At 34.0% G+C, this 25671-nt stretch overlaps 1 protein-coding gene across 1 annotated transcript in view; it reads left to right on the forward strand.

The window, feature by feature from the left end:
• The window catches only part of lrp1bb (low density lipoprotein receptor-related protein 1Bb), a 316016-nt gene extending 290604 nt beyond the window's left edge, over positions 1-25412 (forward strand). The window contains exons 79-92 of the mRNA XM_066688514.1: positions 73-179; positions 1419-1535; positions 1969-2142; positions 3677-3802; positions 4160-4324; positions 9224-9385; positions 11322-11496; positions 12187-12291; positions 14645-14758; positions 16485-16561; positions 16948-17038; positions 17151-17301; positions 19803-19877; positions 24574-25412. Coding sequence (XP_066544611.1) covers positions 73-179; positions 1419-1535; positions 1969-2142; positions 3677-3802; positions 4160-4324; positions 9224-9385; positions 11322-11496; positions 12187-12291; positions 14645-14758; positions 16485-16561; positions 16948-17038; positions 17151-17301; positions 19803-19877; positions 24574-24714 — 1780 coding nt within the window. The 3' untranslated portion in view covers positions 24715-25412. The remainder of the gene's footprint in view (positions 1-72; positions 180-1418; positions 1536-1968; positions 2143-3676; positions 3803-4159; positions 4325-9223; positions 9386-11321; positions 11497-12186; positions 12292-14644; positions 14759-16484; positions 16562-16947; positions 17039-17150; positions 17302-19802; positions 19878-24573) is intronic.
• The last annotated feature ends 259 nt before the right edge of the window (positions 25413-25671 follow it).

The raw sequence follows: 25671 nt of genomic DNA on the forward strand, positions 1-25671 counted from the left end.
AAAAAAAAAAAAAACTTCCACAAGTATACATGTAAATGAAAGACCAACAACAAAATACTATTTTTCTTACAGAATTATGTACTGGACTGTGATTGGTGACCATTCTCACATAGAGGAAGCTGCAATGGATGGTACTCTACGAAGAGTATTGTTAGAGAAGAATTTAAGGAGGCCCACAGGTATTTTTTTCTTTTTTTTTTCCCACTTGCCTGAAAAATACTTACCAAGCAGCATTTTAATTGTCTGTGGGATATGCCTTTGTTTGTGCATTTTAATAAAGGGCTTTTCTAATTAGTAACCCACTGAATAGCAATTCAGCATTCTTGTGTGCTTTGTGTGCATTGCCATTAACAATCTGAGCCTTGAAACAGAAATGAACAGGCTTATGAGGTTAAGAAGTCTTTCATTTAGAAAATGCAGTCCATTTAATGATACATTTCAACAGGAAAAGAGGGGAAACTAAAACCGATTGTCTGGTTTCAGATTTTGTTTTTAAAGACACGAGAAAAATGAAAAGTAATACCATCCCTGATGTTGCCAGCCATCTAAGACCATCACACAGTCCTAAGGGAGGCTGTCTCTAAACTTTTAAAAGGTTTAACAGCCTTTTGGCATATTTGTTGCCAAGAGTCTAATACTGTCTGTGTATCCAAAACAAAAGGGACAATGAAAAGCAAACATGGTTAAATATTTATATGTTAGCTTGTTGGAACTCATATTCCAGAACTACAAACAAACAAACACACATTATATATTTTTGATCATTTTTAATACTGGGTTAGTAGTAGTTTAGATTTAATCAATGCTGTTTTCTTAAGATAAGAAGATGGTCTGTGTATTTTTCAGAAGCATGTTGGTTACATACATTTTGTTTGATAAATATTCATTAGTTGAACACAATATGAATATCAGTTTAATCATTTGAATGTGAATTTTTATATCATTCAAATACAACAAGAAAACAAATTCATATTTATGTTATGTTTAAATTGAAGAGAAGGAAAACTGTTTAAATATTTATCAAAGTGTACTGAATACAAAATGGTGTTTTTGTTATTTGTATTGTTTTCTTTAACATCTTAAAATGTGTTAACTGAGCATATGAATCTAGACCTATTGAAATTACAGATTATATAATTTCAAAGCAATGGACTCTTGGATTCCCTCATTAACATGCATACATAAAGTGAGGCAGTGCTTTTATCAAAAGACAGATGTGCACAAAAATAAATTCATTTTAGAAACAGTTTTTGGTAGTAATGCATTAATTAGGCAATACATTATTCACAGAGGATAATAGTGGTTTTACAAATGAAAAAATGTCATAGTTGAATCAGTTTCTATGGACCAGTAAAGTCTATATGCCATGCTTCCCTGCAAGGGAATGAAGAATAATCAATTTATTTCCAATACTGCAGGACTTGCAATTGATTATTTCAACCAACGTCTGTACTGGGCTGATACAGAGCTTTCTACAATAGGAAGCATACGATTTGATGGATCTGATTCTCTCCTGGTTGTTGGCAGCAAACATGGTAAATTGAAAGATTTTATAATTTATATTTATATTAAAGTAAAATCCTATATTTTAAATATTTTTTTATAATGTATAATAGTAGACCAGCTGTCTTTAGTTTTTATTTATATCCCACAGTGTTAGTTAATTCCAATTCCATAGATTTTGTTTCACCATTAACCTAACATTATCATTGAGTGAAAAGTTACATATGTTGGTAACCAGACATTAAACTTTAAGAACATGACACATGAAACAGTTTTTTAAATGTTTAGTTTTTCTACATGCAGCTTTATTTCACAGATTTTCATGGGTTCTTCCCTGTACTCCATGACTATTTTGGGAACTGAAGCCTACATAGCTTAATGAAAAAATCATAACTGAAAACTCTCTGCTACCAACTTCATATTTAAGCACAATAAAGCAAGTGCTATTGTTTTGTTATCTTTCAGGTATATTACAGCCTCACAGAATAGACATATTTGAAGACTACATCTTTGGAGTTGGGTTGAAAAACAATGTTTTTAAGGTTTATAAATTTGGTCACAGACCAGTGGAACACCTTGATTTAGGCATAGAAAAGGCTACAAGTGTGCTGATCTCCCATCGTTATAAACAGCAAGATGGTAAGTAAATACGATGTTTTTTGATCAGTAGTGAGGAGACAAAGCATGCGTCCTCCAAACCGCATGACATCCACTATTTTCTGCACTGCCGGCCCAGAATGCCATCTGTCCATCTGTGACATCAGTTGGAGGATTTGATGTAGATAGAACAGCTTAGCACCCCAAACCCACAGGCACCTGAGAAGCCACAGGGTGATAGTGGATAAAAGGGTTTTAAGAAAAACTGTTACACAATTGGATGTAAAAGTACTATCTCTCCACTTGCAGAAAATAGCAGTAATAAAAATCAGACCCAAGAAGAAACATGTTTGTTAAACTGATATTTTCCACTTTTTTCATGTTATTGTAATGCATTGTTCAAGCAGGACACATGCTGCTTACCCAGAAAGCAGTGTGTGTCAGAGAAAAACTAACAAGGGTTTCCTTGGCAGTTATCTTTTTACTCTTTTTTGTTTTGTTAAGCCAAGTGGCAATTAAGTGCCCTCTAGCCAGATGGCTTGTCCTACAATATTTATATTTGGTAGTCTACTTCTGTATTTGTAAGCCACAGTCAGAGATAAAGTATAAAGTCCACAAGTACAAACAACCTCCTCTAATTGTGTACAATAATTGTGTTACCATCGCTCTGTATTAAAAACAAACCTCTGGTTTTGCATGTGTCTGAATTTATTTATATTTTTTTACTTTCACTAGTTCTACAATGTGCATATTATTGTTACTGGTAGTAGGTTAGGAATATCTGCTTACAATTTTAAATACAACCCTCAGTATATAGAATCTCATAAAATTGCTGTTCAGGTCTGAAACTCACCACACGTTTTCCCCTCTCTCTCTCTCTGTCTAATGACCCAGGTTGCTGACAGTTGTAGAATTGATGCATTTCTTCAGTGTTCGTAGGGTTCTTTGTTAGCTGGACTGCTCTTCCAGTTAATGGAGAGGTCTAGAATTCCCTATTGCTTTATTAGCTGTGGAAGCACTCCCAATACCAAATAATGTTCTGCACAAAAAACAGAAAAACAGAGGTGTCTGATTTCTTCAACAGATAAAAGACTATTTAAAACATTTAACTTAATTAAGATTACAACTATTTACAGACTTTAGTCCGTATTTATATTTAAACCATGTTTTTTATTTTTTTATTTATTGTTATTATTATAGTTTTGTTTACCAAATGGAAGAACATATGAGAAAATAATAATGTAATGCTAACCACTGATGCTTATAATTTTATGTTTCTCTCAAACAATTGCCAGTCCAATTGAGTGAATTAGATTTCTGTAACTTTGGTTCCAACTTTTGATAATAATAATAATAATAATAATAATAATAATAATAAAACAAATCTAAGTACATGCAAAACATCTGCCAAAAGCATTGAACTTGGTATATCATATTATTTTATTATAAGTAAATCAAATATATGTTTAAACAGTAATTGTGAAGCAGGGTATGCTTTACAATGAAAGGTACCTAACTGCATTAGAGAAGTCTGCAAAATGATAAATATTTAAAATTGTATTTCCTGTTATTTCAGTAACCAACCCATGCCTAAAGAAGAATTGTGAGTTTATGTGTTTGCTCAACCCAACTGGTGCCAGCTGCTCCTGCCCAGAGGGGAAACTTTTGATGAATGGATCATGTGTTGATACAAATATTTCAGGTATATTTTTCAAGGCTGTTTTCTTTTTTAAGGCGAGCATATTTCATACTTTCTAATTTTTAATACAATGTAAACAAATAAACCTACTCATCTAATTGCGGTGTCTCTACAAGATGGATATATAATATAGATATGTAATTTCAATATAGTTTTGAAACCAAATGCATTGTAATGAGGCAACTTTATTCACACCTTTCACAGATAGGGAGATAGAGAGAGAGGGAGTGAAAGACAGTTGAACAAACTACTTTTGCTTTAGGTGCTTCAATATGAAGGTTACTAGATGTTCTTCTAAAATATTCTATGAATTACAGCCTTGTTTCCAGTATTGACTTAATCCTGTAATGTTTTTTGCAGGTGAACTCTGTAGACCAGCTTGTGATAACGGAGGTAGATGTTTAATCAATGAAAAGGGAGAAATGCGATGTTACTGTTGGCCAAATTTCTCAGGGGAGAGATGTGAAATCAACCATTGCAAGGACTACTGTCAAAATGGAGGAACCTGTGCCGGATCCCCTTTAGGTAGGCACTTTACAGTTCGCACATTTCAAATATCTGTTGGAGAGTTGGATTTCATGAAGTTTCCAGACATGGCCAGACATGGCTATACAAATCTAGGTTAAATGTGCATTAAAGGTTTTGAGATTAATAGACAGCGAATCAGCCCCAACAACTTCTTGATCGATTGTACATCTTTGCATATTTCCCATTGTATTTATAGTTGAACAATTCAAAATGCAAAGTGTGTAATAAAATCTGAGCTCCTGTCTAGAGGGAAAAGAATGAAGTTCCTTGTGTTTAATTTATCTAGGAAAACTGTTGTAACTCAAATGACTGCATGGTAATAAGTAATGTAAATGTTGCTTGCTTTCTGAAATGTTGTTTTCAATTCGTCATTTGATGATCATTGATTCTTTAATATTTGTATTGAACATGATATAAATTTTAATTAATAGTGCCTACTGCTGATGTCTATGAGCTTAGATCCCAGCTTCGGTCTCTGCACCTACTCAAATGGCATATGTTACATGAAGCATACAAAAAGGCAATTATATGTAATATCACCAAGTCCCTAGATATTCATGGAATGGATTGATTCAACAGAGCAGTAGTCCATATTTGATGGGTAAATTTAGATAAATCCATTGTGTATAATTCAATTTATTTGCTAACCAATGATTTATAATGCAGGAAAAAATATACTAGGGTGTGGTTTATTTATTGTCTGATTGTTTTCTTTAAATATTACTAATTCTAAAATAAAATCATTATTACTTTCATGATGTTGGTTTAAGGTACGTGGTGTTATAATAAAAGCAATACATAATAGAAATTGTAGGGCTTTACTGAATCTAAACTTCTATCATTTATGCTGTGGAAATTAAAAAGGAAATATTTCATACTGTATGTATTGGCCACAAGCTTGTTTCAAAGCCCTCCATCAAGAATTGAAATGGTAATTTTTGATTGAAAGTTGGATCAAAGTTTAGATCTTATGCCAGTCTTAACATGACAAAAACGCAGCTTTCTGAAGCTGGCTTTTTTGCAAAAACATTTTGAAAAACAAGTTGCTTCATATTGGCATTTCAGCAGCATCACAGTATGATTTCCAGGTGTTGTCTGAGCTCAGTATAAAATCCTCGACATTTTAAGAAATCATATGTCTTTAAATAACACCAGACACTACACACTAATAAAAGCACACATATCTGCTGTTATTTCCTAAAAAATATATTTCAAAGCTTTCTGAGCATGACAGCATCAATGTCTTTAAACAGCTTACATGGTATTCTTCAGGCAACAAGTTGTTTTGCAAATACATTCCTAGAATAAATACAGAAACAGTCACAGAAAAGAATACGTACATTTCTTTACATTTTGAGAGTTCAATCTTTCCCAACAAAGTGAAGACATTCACAGTTTCCAGTATAGACAACCTTGGGAGCATATGTGGAGCATATGTCAGACAGAGAGCCTGTGTCTCTGCTGTTTTTCAGCCTTGGCGATATGTAGAATCTGCTGTGAACAATTTCATTCTGTAGCCACAGCTCATTGTTATTATTTTTGTCATGAGGCAAATTAGTTGAAATATTAATTTTCACAACATGCTACCCAACATCTTGTGTAAAATAAATTGAGCCCATGGAAATAAAATGACTCATCAGGCCTGTTTTTGATTTGGCTCGATGGACTGCATTCATTTCAATGCAAGTTAGTCAATAGTTATTCAAAGCATCACCTTGCAGGTTATGCTCCTGTCACATGCTGGCTTTTGTGCAACAGAGCGACATACAATAAATAAAATAGAAGACTGTCAGGTCAAGAGTGTAACTGAGGTTGAGACAGAAGAAATAGGATAAATAGGCTTCAGGAGAGACCAATCAACTGGAAAATACAACAACAATGTAGCTTATAGTATAATACTGTGAGATAGTTTGCAGACAAATAGCAGAGCCTTATATCACGGGCAAGGTTGGTTTTTCTTGATAGGTGTTGCTGTTATTTTTTTGTTTTAATCTGACACCATGTAATTGTAGACAGATTGTATATTTCCAACTTGAGGAAAATGACATCACTTTGTGAAGAGCCCAAAATAATGTCAGCTTATACTGGTCAAAACCACCTTTTTCATACAATTGGAAATAATATAGATTTGCATAGTGTGAACTGTCAATTTTCATGACTTGGTGTGTGTTGCAACCTTAAAGTTGTATCAGTTTGCTTCATTCAGTTTGACAACATCAGGGCAGCATACAGAAGGAATGATGTTTCACTCCAAGATGAAATGTTCAACAGAAATATGTGAATATCATTCTCTGAACATAATTGGACACTACATAACCCAATTTAATAATCTGGAAGTGAAGGTTATTGTAAAATGAAGAGGAGATGCAGAATGTAATAAAACAATGATTTAAAAATATATATTTGTAATGGTTTTAAAAGTATTTTTTCTGAGGGTTAGAACTTGCACATTGTGAGCCTCAATAAAATTCAATGTTCTATACTCTTTATTATCCTGATGGGTGTTGAGTGTTCTGCCTTCTATAAATACTAGTCAAGAAGCAATAATCTCTAAAATTGAATTAAATTAACTATTATAAATGTGTATTTGTAATGGCTAACTTGATATATAATGTGCATTCGTATCTGAAATGTGCTTCTCTTTTTGTAATTCTCACTTTTTACTTTTGCCTGCAAAAGGTAAATTGCTTCTGTGCTTTTTCTAATGGTGGCAGTAGACATTTGCCTAGAAGCTGAGAAAATTAGATGCAGTTATCTGTTATTGTCCCCACTGCTGGGCAAATAGTGCCCATTATCTTCCTGACTTTATGGCTGAATGAGTTTTTATAAAAGAGTAAGCTCAATGCATTGAACACATTTCCTAGGGCCAGCAATATTCTTTTAAAAGAAAATAGACCTTGAACTTGTAAGATCATGCTTTCTCAAAGTTGCTTCTACCAGTAAGCAGATTTCCTTCCTTTCTCTGTTTTAGAAAATACAATTGTTAAATTAACCTAACAAAATTATGTCATCTACAAATGACCTGTTTTAACTTGAAATTTGTTAAAACAGTAAATCAAGTCCTCTTAGTAATACATAATAATAATAATAATAATAATAATAATAATAATAATAATAATAATAACATAGGTATAATATAGAGGAGATCAAGTACATTTGACTGTTACAAATATATGTGCGCTAAAAGCACACACATCAGATTTTATACAATGTAGAGTTTAAGTGGATTTTAAATGAACCAGTGATATTGAATCCACCCCTTTGTGTGTTGGGGGGGGGTAGAACAGCCTTGTCCTCTTGACCAGGCTGACGTTCCCTACCCAAGCATGTTAAGGTCAACATATCCCGAAATGCCAAAGCACTCAACACTGTAGGGTGGTGTGAAGCTCCTGAAGTGATTTATCCAACTTGTATTATCCAACTACTGTATCTAGTTTTAAACATGAACCAATTATAGTAAGATGACTTATGTGAGTTTGGAGCCCTGCTTATGAATTTCCTCAGAGAAATTTTGGCAAAGGCCAAAGGGAGGAAGGAGCAGTTACATATTAATGCTTGAGAAAACTGCAAAGTAATTGGGTTGGCCCAGCACGGCCTTTTTTTTTTTGTAAGTAAACAGATGGGACACAAATAGAAATAATGGGATAACATAGCCACTTCAGCAGTAAGCTATCAAAAGGAACAGTAACCAATGTGAAAAGTTTCCTTAACAATATCCTTTAAAAATTGGGGGGGCAAATTGAATTGGCAAAGAGGATGTGATTCACCCTCTTGTAAATTAATAACTTATGTATCTTGTTTGAATGGCACTCTTTCTGTAGGGATCCCCTTGGCACAACTCAAGTATTATAACCATGTACTGAGACTTAAAACTATATAGAAACTGCCTGGAATTGAAAATATCACCAATTTTATATATATATATATATATTCATACAACTGTTAAAGAAAGTATATATATATATATATATATATATATATATATATATATATATATATATATATATATATATATATACTTTCTTTAACAGTTGTACGAATTATTTAATTCAGTGGTAGCACCTTATATAGATCACCAAAGTACAAATAAAATTTAAGTCTCCCAGCTGATGATGTGTCCAGCAGTATGACCCTATTGAAGATTGGAATCCTTCCTCATTTCTTTTCATACCCTACTTAGATCCAGGGCTAAATACCATTATTTCTGCACTAGCAATGATCTACATAGCTTCAAAATTAGCTGATCTCATTCAGAAAAAAAAGATAATGCTGTTGTAACGGTGCTTGCTTTGCATAACATGCCTTTACAAGGTGACATAATCCTCAGTGACTAGTTATCAGCACAATAGTGCCCCTGCTAAGTATGTTAACCTATTTGGCAGTCTATTTAGAATGCAAATCTTGAAGGTACACAGATACAGCGCAATGAAGGACGTTGTTTGCCGCTATGGATCCAGTGCTATTATACTCTCTTAAAAGCCACATTACATAGTGAATTGTATGAAATACTCTGAGATCAACCACAAAACATAAATCCACAATGATATATTCATATCCTCTATATACATTTTTTCACACAACCATTGTTTTCACCTCCATTGTGAAAACCATGTGTGGTAAAATGAATTTAGAAAACCTAGTATGCAAGTTAAAATGTTCAAAGGATGAAGTATTCATGAAACGCCTGAACATTCACTGTGAAAAATAGAATGTGTTCTAAAATAAAATGTATTGCTCCCAATATCTCCATCTTCCTCTTAGTACCATTACCATAGTTTCTCTCAGTGTTCAGTCTGAAAAAGAGATTGTGATGTCTTATTAGTTTTTGAATGTGTAATAATCTTATTTTATCCCTCTGCTGATAACAATTTAGATGGCTTTATTTTCTCTTCAAAGGCAAGCCGACATGCCGGTGTGCTTTAGGATTTACGGGTCCGTCCTGTGAAAGAAGAGTTTGTGATAATTACTGTTTGAATGGTGGCACTTGTGATGTAAGTCCAGGGAACCAACCGGTGTGCTGGTGTCCAGCAGAGTATACAGGCGACCGCTGTCTACACCGTGAGTGTTTTGTTTCTGGATTACCCTTCTCCAAGCATGGGTTGTGGGTTTATTTCAATTAATGCAAAAGAAAGTAATTTTCCTACATAAATCATTTCTATTCGTCTGAAATGTACACTTAATTTGCTTTCTTACTTTCAGGCCTTGCATATTACAAGAGTAGCGCAAGGGAACTGTAATATATCTGTGCAGTCCAGCATCTCAAAATCTGTAATCTTTTCATACAGTGGCTTATCCCACTGTTTTGCATTATGTAGAGGCACATCTGTTACCACATATGCATACATTTAGTACTTTAGTGGTTTGTTCAGGAAATTATGTAAGGTTTCAAAAGAGAATTGATAGCGAAGAGGGTTAACTTGGTCTGTAGGTACTGGGTTTCTGTTTTTCATTTAGATTATTCGGGACACAGGGGAACAATATTGTCTTGCTGTTTCCACGTAATACAGATCCACAAACATCCATATTTAATTAGAGTTGTGAAATTCAAAATCTTTTGCACCATGCATTATTCATATGCAGATGGACACACATAAACATCCAACACAATTTCATAATGCTTTCTCTCATCCAAAACTAATCAGCCCAAGAGGATGACTTCATTAGAATTCTGAAATAATTAAAATGTAGGATTTCAGGAGTCCAGATGACACAAACAAGAGTGTCATTGTATTCAGAATACAAGGCCTTATATATATATATATTGTCTATGTGTTCATTAATGTATATGTCAGAGGTATTAGCCATGTACTGTGCTTTAATCATTGATTACATTTTGCTTTTTTTTCAGTAATTCAAGTGAAATTAAAAGTTTATTGTTTTCTAACATGTTTTGAGTGCCATTAGACAGAACCAGTGTACTGTGACACACTGTTCTGCCTTTAGCATTAACAAGCATGATTCACACATGAGAAAAATCTGTAATTATAATATACTTTTCATATATTTAAATTAAAAAGTACCTGACCCAAACCGGTCTGCTGCAAAATATTTTTTAAGTAGAGCTGGGAAAATTTTTACTTATCTGCTAATACAAATTACAAACCTGTACTCCTTGGCTGCTTATTAGCAAATCCAACCCTAACCAAAGCCTAGACAAAAAAATGTAAATCTTAATTTAGCAAAATTACTCAAAATCATGCTCTCTTAGCAACCTAATACAATCCTACCATAATCTGTATCCCTATTTAAAATAGGCACAAATGTCAGCTTTTCCATTTCCTTTTATTGTAATGTATGTCTTTAGCATCCAAAATCTTCATTGATTATAGATATAACATATAGCTAGCCTCACACCTAGACACATAAGATAAATAAAATATTAAATAATTACTTAATTCCTAGCAGAATTACGTAACTCTAAGCTTGGGTTTCTCACTGCAAGTATATTGTATTTGAACATTTTATATGGGGTGGGCAGGCACAAACGGGTGGTTTTCTGTATAAAATGTTTTGTTAAGTAGGTATGATTAAGACTTGACAAGGTTTGGAAACACTGCTTTAGACGATATGAGTTTATTTAGACATGATTGATGATTCCAACAATGCAGGGAATAATTGGGTACGCATTAAAATATATTTGTGAATCACATACATACTTTTCACAACACTAATATTTGCTTATCTCTCAGAAGATCAGGTGACTATATTAAAATGTCTTTTTATAATGTGGGACAACAGTAAGACATTCAAATCATGTGCGTATGAACATCTGTGCAATTGAAATAGCTATCTTATCTTGAAACCTTTTGCCAGCCAGAAGGGTTCCACTTTATCATGCCCAGGGCTATTTCATTTTCTATGTAATGATAAGCATTTTCTGTGAATAATTAAGTGTAATTACCTTATATTTAGCATTTACAATATTCCAATTATATGTTCATGTTGAATTGAAAAGATTTGCTCTTACAGCTGTCTAATTCCTCTTTTTGGACAGATATCTGTTATCACTTCTGTGTGAATTCAAAGGCCTGTACGATATCTAACAATGGGTTTGTTGAATGCGTCTGTCCTCCGCGTTACGAAGGGTCAAAATGTGAGCTGGACAAGTGTCTGAGGTGTCACGGTGGGCAGTGTATAATTGACCAGAGTTCCGGGGATGTAGCTTGCAAGTAAGTATTCAAGAACCACTTGAGTGTTGTGCTCAACCCCCATCTGAGTTTCTGTGAGCATAAACTAACATGTCTACGAGAGCCTTAAAAAAGAAACATTTTCTTAAGGAGCTTATAATGTGTTGGGCAATCCATTGAAAAATAAGATTTCATAGCACTTAGAGCCATAAATGTACTGCCTTCATGTCCCACAACCTCACAAATCGATTAGTCTTGCTAGATTGCTGTCTAAAGGCATAGATTACTGCACCATCAGTCAGGTTACTGCAATAAACAGTAGGAAACCAATGTAATGGGAAAGAAACTATCCCTTTTCTGGGAACAATGAAGTATTTAAAGAAAGAAATGATTGAATGGGGATCCCTGTTTTGGAATACAAATTACTACATGTATGTATGCATGTATATATGTATGAATGTGTGTATGTATTTATATATGTATGAATGTGTGTGTGTTTGTATGTATGTAATTTATGTAGACAGCATTTAACCATAACTTGATATAATATGACTGTGTTAAAAAAATTATATATGGGGAAAAGTGTCAAACACCAGCACATTGCCTGTTACAATATTTAATATTCAAAGGAGAAAACCAATGGAGGAAATTAGATTTTATATCTTTATATTTCATCATCATACACGGCAAATTTCAAAAAATGATTTGCTGCATTTTTTATTTTTCTTACAGCTGTACCAATGGAAGAATTGCATCTAGTTGCCAGCTGTGTGATGGGTACTGTTACAATGGCGGCACCTGTCAACTTGATTCAGAAACAAACTTGCCTTCTTGTCAGTAAGTAATTACTTAATGGATATTTTAAATGCAAATTTGTTTCTTTAAATGTATCCCCATATTTTTCCAATTGAATCTCACAGTTCTAAAGAGGTACACGAACTTACACGAATGTGAAGGAAACTGAAGCCAAAGCAAACCTTTCCGAAGAATGTAAAATGGGAAAAATATACACAGTTGTAGTTAAATGTATTCACCCCTTCCTTTGAAACTGTTATTCTGTGATAAATCTTGTTGAAATATTTATAGATTCCACTTGAGTGGTATTCCAAAGTAAATGCTCTTATCTGAATCAGTTTTCAAGAAACTGAGATAATATTTTTGATGAATAAGTATATTTTAATCAACAATAGTTATTACACTGCGTCACTATAAAATGAATAAATAAATCACTGAACAAGAGGAAAGGGGTAGGAGGGTGAATAGGATGCAGATAGTATTTGGACAGACTGTCCAATTAAATAAGTTTAGGGGTAGAGGAATTCAATTAAATAATGTCAGATTGATATGATGATATGCAAACTATGATTAAAATACTTGTGCCCTGAATTGATTTATTTCAATTCTCACGAAAAAAAATGATAAAGTATCGTAAAGTTATTAAACATGTTCTACAATAATGTACACACAGTGTCCACATTTTCCAGATGTATGTAACCCTGCGATGCATGAATCTCAGTTGTCAATCAAAACTCACTGTTTGCTGTGAGACATTTTCCAAAAGAGGAACCGCCTACAGATTCTCTTTCATTTAATATAATTACACTGCATTCAATCCAACTTGCATAATTATTAATTACCTGGACTGATTCTTGCAAAATTAAAATGGTGTTTGCTTCTCTATTTGCATTTTCAAATGAGAACACTGAGTTCTCATACTATTGAATCTCCTCAGACAAACAAATCATAGCTGTAGTTAAAGAGGCATTACTGTTCACAAAACCTTAACAATTGCTTTTAAACCATTCTACTTCATAGACCTATTTCAGTGTTTTGTAAAAGCTTCCATTTGTCTCCCTTCGTATGTATTGAATAATTTAAAACATTGATGTAATCAGACATAGAAATGTGTTTTACTGGATCTGATTCATTTCTGGATAACTACTTGAATTTGAGATTTGAGACTGATTTAATATATGTGTTTAAAAAATGTTTTTAGTATAATGTGTCATATTTTGTTTAGTCATTGCAGAACATTCAGTATCTCTATAATAGTATAATAGAGCATATTGCTCTTCATATTAACCATAAGATGTTACAAGGTTTTAATTGAAATAATGACTTCCCTATCAAGAGTTAATATTTACAAAAACATGTTAACAAGCCTGACACGGGGCCGGATTAAATCAAAACTGACCCACCCGCTAACAGAAAACTACAAACCTGTACATCATAGCGGTTACAGTTATGATTAGAAGAAAGTGGCATCTTACTATACACAATGCCACAACTGAGTACAGTAATAGTTTTCTATTAGCGGGTGGGTCAATGTTTTGATTTAATCCCAGCCATGGCCACGTTTTATGGAAAGATCATGTTAACAAGACCTAATAAATACATACATACATAGAATACAGTCAGAACTGTAGCTGCTCCAGATATTACCGAATACTTATTTCCACCCAGGCCTCGCTAATCCTCCTAGACTTTCACTCTCCTGGGTGCAGAACATAGCCTACATGCTTTTGAAAACACTTTGGTAAGCACTACATGTAGCCTTCAGAACAGGTTTGTTCAAACAAAATTTAGGCAGAAAACACATTGTTGAGGTACTGAGACATGTCAGTTAGTGAGGATTGTTTCTATGAACACATGGTCTGATTTTTTTTCTAACTTTAAAAGCTTAAAAGATGCTCTAATAATATTGCATTACTTAAAATAAAAGTATAAGCTTTACATAGAAACTTGTATATTTGGTTTCAGGACAGTATCTGTTTTTAGAATTTTTGCTTCCCTCAAGTCACTGTGCAAACAATATCAACATCCATTTAGGATATAGCTGAGCATCTGACTGCAAATATGGTGCATCCTTGTTGCAATGCAATGGATTTCACTTACTGGTCAGATAAGACATTTATTTCAAGAATGTAATTTCCTATGGACAAAGAAATCATTACCACACAATACAAACATTTGCAAATACATAAATTCCTTTTTAATGTTTGTTTTGTTCTGTTGATATCTGTTTTTTATTTAGAGTGTGAATTTTTTTTTTCTTATTGATTCGTGGTGTTTTGCATTCTCCTTCCACAAATGGGTTGTTAGTTCCTTCTAAATAATTTATTTGAATATAATAGAAATGTGTAAGAATATGTTGTATTCTGACTAGTCACATTTTACTGAAATTCTGCAGCTGCACAGCTGGGTTCAAAAATCAACGCTGTGATGAGAAAGTGAACCCTTGTGATTACTACTGTCAGAATGAGGGGATTTGCACATTAACTGCCTTTAACGAACCCAGATGCAAGTAGGTTACAGTCTTAAACTAAGCACACTCACCGTTTCATCAAAGCATTGTCAACATTGTTTCACTACTCCTGTATTGCAGTTGTTGCCTCATTTACTCCTCACATATCTGAAGCTGAAACACATTAGCATCTCATTACACTATGGGTATCTGTAAATGTGGGTTTGCAGTCTGAATGGTGGTGTTGCCTTGGTCTGAATCTGTGTTTGTGAGTTAAGAAATGTAATGCAGGTTATTCTCTACGCTCACAGTCACTTTTCCATGCATGTCAAACAGCACGGCTTTCAAAGAACAAGTAATTAAATAGTTTTATTTAAGTTTTTTATAAAGCATGCTGCATCTTCTGTTTACTTGAGCTTAACAGCCCACAGCAATGCTTTTTCCACCAATGATTATTTTACACAGTCAGTGTTTTCTACATTTTCAGCATTATTGAACACAATAAGAAAAAACCTTGAAGGTGTCTGAAAAGAGTTATATGAATGTGCATTACCGTCTTTTAACTCACAATATGATAGAGTCTTTATTTGAGTAGATCTGCAATGAATCATTATCTGACCTTGAGCATTTTCATTGTTTTCCCACTGAAGTGTCTTGGTCATCATTTTTTTATTATAGAAAGTGTTAGGTTACCTTTTAGTTTAATTTAAGAATTTGTTTTATTTTATAAGTAGTTGTTGTTTTTTAGTAAAGATCAATTACGTTTTTTTTAGTACCTTATGAGTTTCAGTTGTAGTTCAATTGTACAATTCAGTTATAGTGTGCATTCACGGTTTCTATGTTAAATGAAAACATGTTTTGAAAGGAAATTGAAAATGATTTCCCTTTAATTATGCTATTCGCATTTTGTTGGCAGTGCTGTATGAGAGCTTAAGTCATGTTTTAAAACTGTTTACAGTAAATAATTTGGACTTATAAGATTGTGGTCATTCTTTACATCTATACTGTATGTTAATAACATTTGTGTCCTATGTTTTATAAAACAGACTTTTTTACATGCTTATTCCCCGGTTTATGTACATTGTCATGCTTTTATGAAGCATTTCTAGTAGTAGATGGAAAGGTTATGCAACAAGTTGATGGTCCTATATTGAAGTATATACATTAATAACCAGAGAAATCTCAAAGAGCATAAGTCAATGTCTAAACTCACTTTTTTTTCATTGATGTGGAACATACATACATCTATCTTTTCTCTTGCATGCATCTTGTTATTTAACCTTTTGCACTATTATTATTATTATTATTATTATTATTATTATTATTATTATTATTATTATTATTATTCAGAACATATGGGCAGGCCCTGGTGCATTTGCCAAATTATGAATGCTTTTATGACTTATGACCTTTCAATTGTGAAAATAAGTAACTTTCTGCATTACTAATTAAGGCGGTGTATTTCTCCTCTGGATTATTACCAGAGAAAATGTGATGACGCTTGTGTTCTTCCTGTCAGGATTTAAATTGCATACATTAATAAGGACTGACTTCAAAGTGCTAAATCTTACAGGCTTTTTTTTCCCCAAGCATTGCATACAAGTGTTATATGATTCAAATTGTGTTGCAAACCCACTGTTCCTTCCTTATTCATTTAAAATAGTTAGCTATCTATTCATTAATGCATGCTTCAAATTTCAGCAGGATGTCACTGCTCTCCTTAGTGGGTTAGGCTGTAAAACAGCTGGTGCCCATTAATTTTACCTTCTTAATTGGTTCCTTTTAGGTGTTCAGCCAACTGGTCAGGCACACAGTGCGAGAGGCCAGCCCCCAAGAGCAGCCGATCTGACAACGCCAGCGGGAGTAAGTACCTAAAAGCAACATTCACAATTGCTTATATTACATTATGTTTTGAATTAAATTATTAAGCATAGTCATCATTTTATGTGAAAGGTGGGATTACTTTCAATCTTTTGTTAGGTTCTTACCCTGACACTTTAAAATGTTAGGGTAGTTATATTTTTAATAACAAGGATTCTATTTTGCATTCTCAACAGGTGTATTTTGGTTAGTTTTTTATGTAATAGGCAGTATAAAATGCCATGCTTAAAATATATGTTTAAACCAAGATGTTTATAACATTTTTAGAAATTAAATCAGTAATCAAATAACCCAAACGAAAGACAAAGACATAATAAACATGTTAAGTATATTACGGAAGTCTCAACATTCAATTCAATGTATTGCAGGGAGCATAGCCATCATTGTGCCGCTGGTTCTTCTTGTTATATTAATAACTACTGTCGTGGCCGGTGTTCTCATTTGCAAGAGAAGGCAACGGTAAGACCATACACTAATTATGTTCAAAATTAATGATTATACATACCAGTGCCATGTTTTTTCTAATGGTTTTGGACCAAAATGATCGATAATTATCCTGAACTTATTTAAGGGGGAAAAGAGTTCAGCGTCAGCCGATGTCCAATGGGGGGATCAATGTTGAGATTGGTAACCCAACTTACAACATGTATGAAGTAGAACATGATAATCACGAAGATGCTGGAGGTCTTCTTCATCCAAACTTCACGCTTGATCCACATAAGGTTAGTAAACTATTGTTATGTCTGTAGACCTTGCACGATTTACCTTTACTGTTTGGGACAGTAGAAAAAAAAAAGGGAGGCATAGTAGAGTGTGCTATATAGATAGACATACAATGTGAATCCACTACTGAATTCCACCAGTAGGAAGGCATTGTTTACATTTTTACATAATGTTGATTTAAAATCATTTTTTTTTAATAGATTTTTACTGGTTTGTATATTCTTAGTTGTTTGACCACTACACTTGCCACATTAAGGAAGGTATAATTCTGCAGCTCTCTCTCTCTTCACTTTTTGAGTTCACTTAACATGCAAATAAGGGGGTTCTGATAGAAGATTACAAGCTAACATGTTGTTTAATCTGTTTTGTGTCTGTTATGTATTTTCGTTGCTGAAATCACAGTGAATTTTAAAACATAAGTTAGGAAGATGTAGCTGTTTTCAGCTTGTATTCATGCAACTGAAATGCCTAGTACAAGAAACGCTTTTCTGTAATCCATGATGCAATCAAATTGTGTGAAGTTGATGTTAAGAAAATATGTATTTTTCAGAATGTCGCTATTTGCTCTTTAATTTAGTAACAGGTTGCAGATTCTGTGAAATTTTATTACAGCATGTGATTTATTTGATTCATTTGAATAGAAGTAATTTGGATTTGATATCCACTTTCCCTCCCTTGTTTAAAGTGAATTACATGCATAGGGATTTTGTTCAGTGGGAATCTTTGTGATTTAGTGGGAACAAGACGCATAACATCCTCCATACATCTTAATATAGTTTTGTATTGTATTTGTAGGATTTATAAACAGAATTTACTATCTGAGCCTTTCCCCTTAAGACTTGTCTTCTCTTTTTCATCTTTGGGAAATTATTTCTTAATGCACTTTCAATCACAATGACACTTTATGGTGTCAGTAAATATTTTATAATAAAGCGATTAGAAGAACAACATCTGTTTATCATTTAAAACATCTAAATCAGCATGAGAATTTCTGATACCGAGTTTTCAGTCTAAATATCACAGAATGAAAACAAACTAACATGTTAAAAACAAACATGATAATATCTATATATTTAAGAATTGTAAGAAAAACACCCTATATGCAGTTCTAAGATCTCATTTTGCTCATCTGTTTCTTCACAGATCAAACATTAACATTCTGTGCAGTGGTTTAAAAAAGAACATAAAAGGCTGATTTAGTCAATAACGGCATTGACCTGTGGGTATCAGAATATCTATTTCCTGATAAAGAAGTAAATGCAATTCAAAGGAAAACTTTGAATTCAAGGGAACATAATGTAACAAGGCTAAAGTTGAACTGAAGTGAAAGGCAGAGCTGCAGCAAAAAGAAACAACCGTATAATTTCAAGAAATCTGAATCTGGAATGGAAGTCAAAAATGGAACAAAAAGCCATTGAGCCATTCATTTAAAGCTTGAGTCTGCACAATTAGGCCTTGGATTTATTAAGTGTCCTTTAAAGGTGTTACATCTACTCATGCTGCCTTGGGTGGCCAATTGTTAACATATTGATGTCCAAGAGCACTTATCATAACATTGAATTTTAACCAGAGGGGGGGGGGGTAAAATGGATGTTGTTGCAGAAAAATAAACTGGAATCAAAGTAATATTAATACTTCAAAAAACACTTCATTTGGCCAGTTATTAAACTTGCAGAGAAAGCCATTCATCCAGTGAATAGCTTGCATTTATTGATGTCAATGCTGTGTACATTGACTTGCCTTTATCATCCTTTATTTCTATATTTCTGGCTGTATTTTAATATTATGCTGCTGGAATATCTGACTGCATACCAATCTAACTTGTATATGCTTCATTTCCTCTGGAGATTTAGTGTTCATTAATGCTGTACTTTTCCAAGCTTTTGTTGTGTAGAATAGATGAGTTACAATGTCAAATATCCTGGTTTGCAACCTATTATCTCATTAACGTATTAGGCATTTCATGTTAATGACAAACAATTTTACATTGTTTTAAATATGTGTATGTATATTACACTTAGAACTATTTAGATTCCACAGCTTAATACTAATTACAAGTATTTTAGTATAATTGTTATTATTATTATTTTCAGATTTTGTTGTGATCTTAAAATTTGACATCCCTGAAAAAATCAAATCAGTATGTGAAGCCTTAAGCAGAGCCCATTCTAAAATAAGTATGTTAATATTTGTTTCAGTGAGAATCTAGTGACTGTCTAAAGCAGGGCCACAGCATCCTCTGGTTTCCAATCAATCTCAGATCTTAATTACTTAATTAAACTAATTATGTGGATACAAATTCTAATCACCTGTCATTTCCAGGTGTTGAACAGTTGCTAATTGAAAACCTGCAGGAATCTGGCCATAGAGGACTGGGGTTGCTAATCCCTGATTTAAAATTATCTTAACTAAATTAACTAAACAAATCTGTCAACTTGAAAAACAGACATGTCTTCTCAGCAGCAGCGTTTCTGGTAAACTGTGCTCCTCTGTGTTGTAGGGATGGTGCGTGCGGTCCAGTCAGCCCCGCAGCCTGCCTGTCCACACTGTCCCTAAGGAGATAATCCCAGGACAGGTGAATGTACTATTAGTTTGCTTCCTTTAAACCAGTTGCCATTTGTAATATGTCAGTTGTGTCACTGGTATGTATTGTTAATAAACTATATATGTGCATATACACTAAAACCATCTCTAGAAAGAAACAAACAAAAAATAAATCCTGCTGTAGGAGAAATTTTAAAATATACATAGAAAATGAACAATTTTCTATGAAATGAGAAACAAAGTTAGGAAGACATTATTCTTCTATGCGAATGGTGCAGTTGAGTCATGTTTGTTTTAGATGTTCTATTTTTATAAAATTGTCTTGTTTGTTTGGCATGCGGCTGCATGTTCTAATATAAGAATTACTGATATTTGGTCATGCATGATATATATGTATTTGAAGCATGTATGTATGTATTTTCTGCTTTCTTGCTGTCCTAAAATTCTTCAATCTTAAATGTACTTTCTGTGTGAATTAATAGTTTGAAAAGCAATAAACCGCATATTAGCTCAATGTAAACAACAATTTAGAAATGTGTTTAAACAAAATGTGAAGAGCAGCAGGGACTAACAGGATGTGATCACATAAAAGGATGGCACAGACATGTGTTAAGATGATCAAAATCAAAGCAGGCTCAATTTACTGGAAAACAATGAAAGCCGTTTGTTGTTTTATTTGCATATTTCACATCTATAGGTGAAAAGATTAAAAGTAACTGTACCAAAGATGATTTATTTTGGAATTTAAAATAAATGTTGAATCTGCAAGGGTGATGACTGAACAGAACCTTTTCAGATTCTGAACATTAAAGTGATAAAAGAGAGGGTTTCTGTACAGAAACTGGAATACGGCAAAATGTTTAGATATCAATGTCAATCTCTTTCTCTATCTATTGATTCAATTTCAGTTTATTTCTGAGATGTGCAGATTGTAATAAAGTCTTCAGACTGGACCAAATCAAAACATCTGCAAATCACACTTTACAATTTTAGAACTTGGCAATGGATTTTTTATTTGACATCAAGAACTGTTTTTAATTTGCATGATTGTAGAAGTTTTGATTTGGTCCAGGGTTAAGATTTTTAAAACTGTCCCATTTCACTGGTGAACCTCAAAGATTGAAATGCTTTTCAAATATTGTTAGACCATGAGTTAGTATTACCAAGACACTAACAGCTGGATTTTAAAAAGGCGTAAGTCTTGTTGCATATGTGTAACAGCATTGTATCACTTAGTTATTAATGGACACCAAACAAGCATGATGGGTCGAATGGCCTCCTCTCATTTGTAAACTTTCTTATGTTCTTATGTTCTTATTTGTGCTTCACTAAGTTTTCTGTGACAATTTGTAGAAGTGCCTAAGCCTGGCGTAAAGCTGCGCTCGTCACGCCTGCGCCCAGTCCCACCGAATGAGCGCAAACTGTTGAATAAAATATGTTACTCAGGTAGTCTTCATTGGTAGTTTCAGTTTTAAACACACTGTATCATCCGTCGCAGCCTGGTTGCACTAAGACACGGTAATAGGTGGTACAAGTCCAAGCTGCGATTCTTGATTTCTACTTTGTTCTTCCAAAAGGTGACATAAACTAAATCCTGAAAACTGAATTTACAGAATATGTGAAAACTTTATGGGTGACACTGAGCAGCAAATATTACGCGAATACTTATTCAACAAACAGACCATTGTAGATATATGTGACATTGTGCCCAATGATCAAGAATCACACACCAGAAGGAATCATGCAATTCCTGTATTGACTATGAACACAGCACTACATGTTTATGCCTACAGGCTGTCACAGACCTCTAAGTCTAATGGTGACTGGCAAGGTATTTCATAGTCAATATCAAAATGTATCAACATGTATCACGGAAGTCACGGATGCTTTGATGAACCGATTTTGAAATCGGAAAGCGAATGTATTGTGTCATTCGGGTCAACATGACACAATACATTCACTTTCAGATTTCATACAGAGATCAAGTAAAGACCCAACGTGAGTTTTACATCACGTCTGGAATAACACAGGTCATAGGATATATAGACTGGACTCATATTCCAATAACACGATCAAATATTTATGAGGCTGCATTCAGAAATCGTAGACTGTACCACTCCAAATATGTATCAAATATTCATACCCTGGATTACGTATTCTAATTGTACTATACACTTATGCATGTCAGAACACATACGTTACCAGCAGTATTATTCACATTCTCAACTCAAACATTCTCATATCCAGTTGATTCATAAATAGTGTTAATTGATAGTGTGCATTACTGTACATTAACTGTATTTACATTAATTTATGCATTAAGGGCTTGCAAACGCATGCTGAAAGTAGTTAATCTGTATGTTAGTTATATTGGTCTTGAAAATAAATAGAAACCCCTATTCGTTCACACATTACTCTGACCCGGAGACAGTGATTACAGTTATTATACACTCACCTAAAGGATTATTAGGAACACCATACTAATACTGTGTTTGACCCCCTTTCGCCTTCAGAACTGCCTTAATTCTACGTGGCATTGATTCAACAAGGTGCTGAAAGCATTCTTTAGAAATGTTGGCCCATATTGATAGGATAGCATCTTGCAGTTGATGGAGATTTGTGGGATGCACATCCAGGGCACGAAGCTCCCGTTCCACCACATCCCAAAGATGCTCTATTGGGTTGAGATCTGGTGACTGTGGGGGCCAGTTTAGTACAGTGAACTCATTGTCATGTTCAAGAAACCAATTTGAAATGATTCGACCTTTGTGACATGGTGCATTATCCTGCTGGAAGTAGCCATCAGAGGATGGGTACATGGTGGTCATAAAGGGATGGACATGGTCAGAAACAATGCTCAGGTAGGCCGTGGCATTTAAACGATGCCCAATTGGCACTAAGGGGCCTAAAGTGTGCCAAGAAAACATCCCCCACACCATTACACCACCACCACCAGCCTGCACAGTGGTAACAAGGCATGATGGATCCATGTTCTCATTCTGTTTATGCCAAATTCTGACTCTACCATCTGAATGTCTCAACAGAAATCGAGACTCATCAGACCAGGCAACATTTTTCCAGTCTTCAACTGTCCAATTTTGATGAGCTTGTGGAAATTGTAGCCTCTTTTTCCTATTTGTAGTGGAGATGAGTAGTACCCGGTGGGGTCTTCTGCTGTTGTAGCCCATCCGCCTCAAGGTTGTACGTGTTGTGGCTTCACAAATGCTTTGCTGCATACCTCGGTTGTAACGAGTGGTTATTTCAGTCAAAGTTGCTCTTCTATCAGCTTGAATCAGTCGGCCATTCTCCTCTGACCTCTAGCATCAACAAGGCATTTTCGCCCACAGGACTGCCGCATACTGGATGTTTTTCCCTTTTCACACCATTCTTTGTAAACCCTAGAAATGGTTGTGCGTGAAAATCCCAGTAACTGAGCAGATTGTGAAATACTCAGACCGGCTGGCACCAACAACCATGCCACGCTCAAAATTGCTTAAATCACCTTTCTTTCCCATTCAGACATTCAGTTTGGAGTTCAGGAGATTGTCTTGACCAGGACCACACCCCTAAATGCATTGAAGCAACTGCCATGTGATTGGTTGGTTAGATAATTGCATTAATGAGAAATTGAACAGGTGTTCCTAATAATCCTTTAGGTGAGTGTATACCATTTCCAATAAAACAAAACATTCACATAATAATTTGTCAGGTGGTGTTCCGTCTGCACATCCACCCACTGCAAATGTGAGTGCACGCCTCATTTAAATAGGGCGGTTCATTGCAAATAAGTTGAATGAAAGAGGCATGCATTTGGTTTCACCTGGTGCAACTTACAACTGCATTCTGCTGCATTGCCAGGTGTAGAGGTCTGTGATCTTTTAAAAGCCTAGTGCAAGGCGAGTATGGCATTTGAACGCACATACGGCGAGATTGCGCACTTTTTAAAATCCAGCTGTAAGTGATTATTAGTTAACTAAGCCGGTAGAAATTGCCCCCATCTTTTTCTATTTTTTTTATATAGGTTTATATAATGTATATATATTCATAACCTGGCACAAATATTATATTTGCACATGGAAGTTCTCACAGGAATACAACCGAAAAAGCAAGAATCAGAAGAAAAGTGTTAATGTTCTCAAAAGAAAATTCAGCAGATACGTAGCTTGTGCATATGTTAAACTCAACTAACTAAACTAAAAACTACTGTGCCATTGCAGGCTATTCATATTCTGCTCCTACAAGTAGTACTTTATTTTTAGATGTATACCAATCAAACTTACAAAATCACTTCTGAGAAGCCTTAATTTGTGGATTTTCACTATACATTTAATAAACTGACATCTCTAATCAGCAATCAAGCCTTACAGTTTATGTTCATGGGAGCACTCAATCTTCAGAAAGACATCTGCTGGGAGTTCTGCTTGGTTAGAGGTTGGTTCTCTGCAGTCCTCTGTGGGGATGCTGAAGTTCTTGTCATAACGCATCTCATTTGTGTTAGATTTGGATTTTAAAGTGGGGAAAAACAGGTCAATTTCAAGAATTTGTTGTTGTGATTGTTGTTGTGCGTATTGGTGCTGCTGCTATTTTTGTGGCCATTGTTGGTTTTCATACTGAGAGAATAATTTTAAACCTAATGTGAATACTATTTGTGCTATCAATGGAAAATTACATTTAAAGTATGATAACAGCTTCATCTCTATTCTGACTTGGGTCTTATGCCTTTTCAGGCTACAAATTACTCCAACCCAATGTACGCAAAACTATACCTTGATGGCCAGAATTGTCGGAAACCAATAGTAAACCTTGATGAAAGAAGAGAGCTCCTCCCAAAGAAGTTAGAGGGAACTATTCGGGAAACAGCTGCATAGCCTGATGTTACATTCTTTACTTCTTTTATACACTCTGTATAAATGTAAAAAAAGAGAGAAAAAGAAAGAAAAAAAGAATTTTCTATGTCCTTATCAGGTTCTGATAATCTTTTTTGTTTGTTTGTCTTTTGCATCAGCATTACCTCCTTGTTTTGTTTGTGTGCTGAAAACTATTGACTTACCATTTGTACGTTTTTTATGAATAATATAAAACTGCACTATATGATATAAAACAAAGCTGCTGATTTGCAAACAACCTTAAACATAATGAATTTGATGACAAAGTCAATATTTCAATAAGATGTTTTTTTTTCTTAACTTAATGGATTTAACTTCCATTTTAAGTTTTGCATTGCCAAGGTGTGTCTAAAATGTTATAAGATGTGTTCCCCTTTTTATTTAGCTGTATTAAGCATTATGTATAATTTCTTTTTAAACTTTTAATTTAGTTTTCTTTTTTTTACTGCAGTATTTACACATTTTTACTTTTTTTTTCCCTGATACTGTCATTCTGTTTCTTCACTTTCATAAGAGGTGAAATATATGATGGAATTTTGCTTGGAATTTTTTATGTCTGTGATGTTATTGTTAAGGAAGTTACCATACGATGTAGATGGTATCCTGTTTGTGTTTCTTATGTTGTTTGTTTGTAACTACATTTTTATTTTTCAGAAAATACAACTTTTATGAAAACTTCATTATATCCTGAACTGTGCCAGCTTCTTTTCTCCATTTGCTTAAACATTCACACAAAGTATTACTTATATGGTACATGTACATTCTCAGTAACATTTTATTTCAGACATGTTTCTACTTTTATCAATTTAGATTGTAGATTTAATTGATTAAACTAGGTTTGTTTAAAAAAAAAATAATAATCTCCCAACATGTTGATGTGTTCAAAGCACAGAAGGAACATATTAAACATAGTATGTGAACTGTAGGAATAATAGGTAA

The sequence above is a fragment of the Amia ocellicauda genome, chromosome 16, assembly GCF_036373705.1.
Source record: "Amia ocellicauda isolate fAmiCal2 chromosome 16, fAmiCal2.hap1, whole genome shotgun sequence".
Classification (NCBI taxonomy): domain Eukaryota; kingdom Metazoa; phylum Chordata; class Actinopteri; order Amiiformes; family Amiidae; genus Amia; species Amia ocellicauda.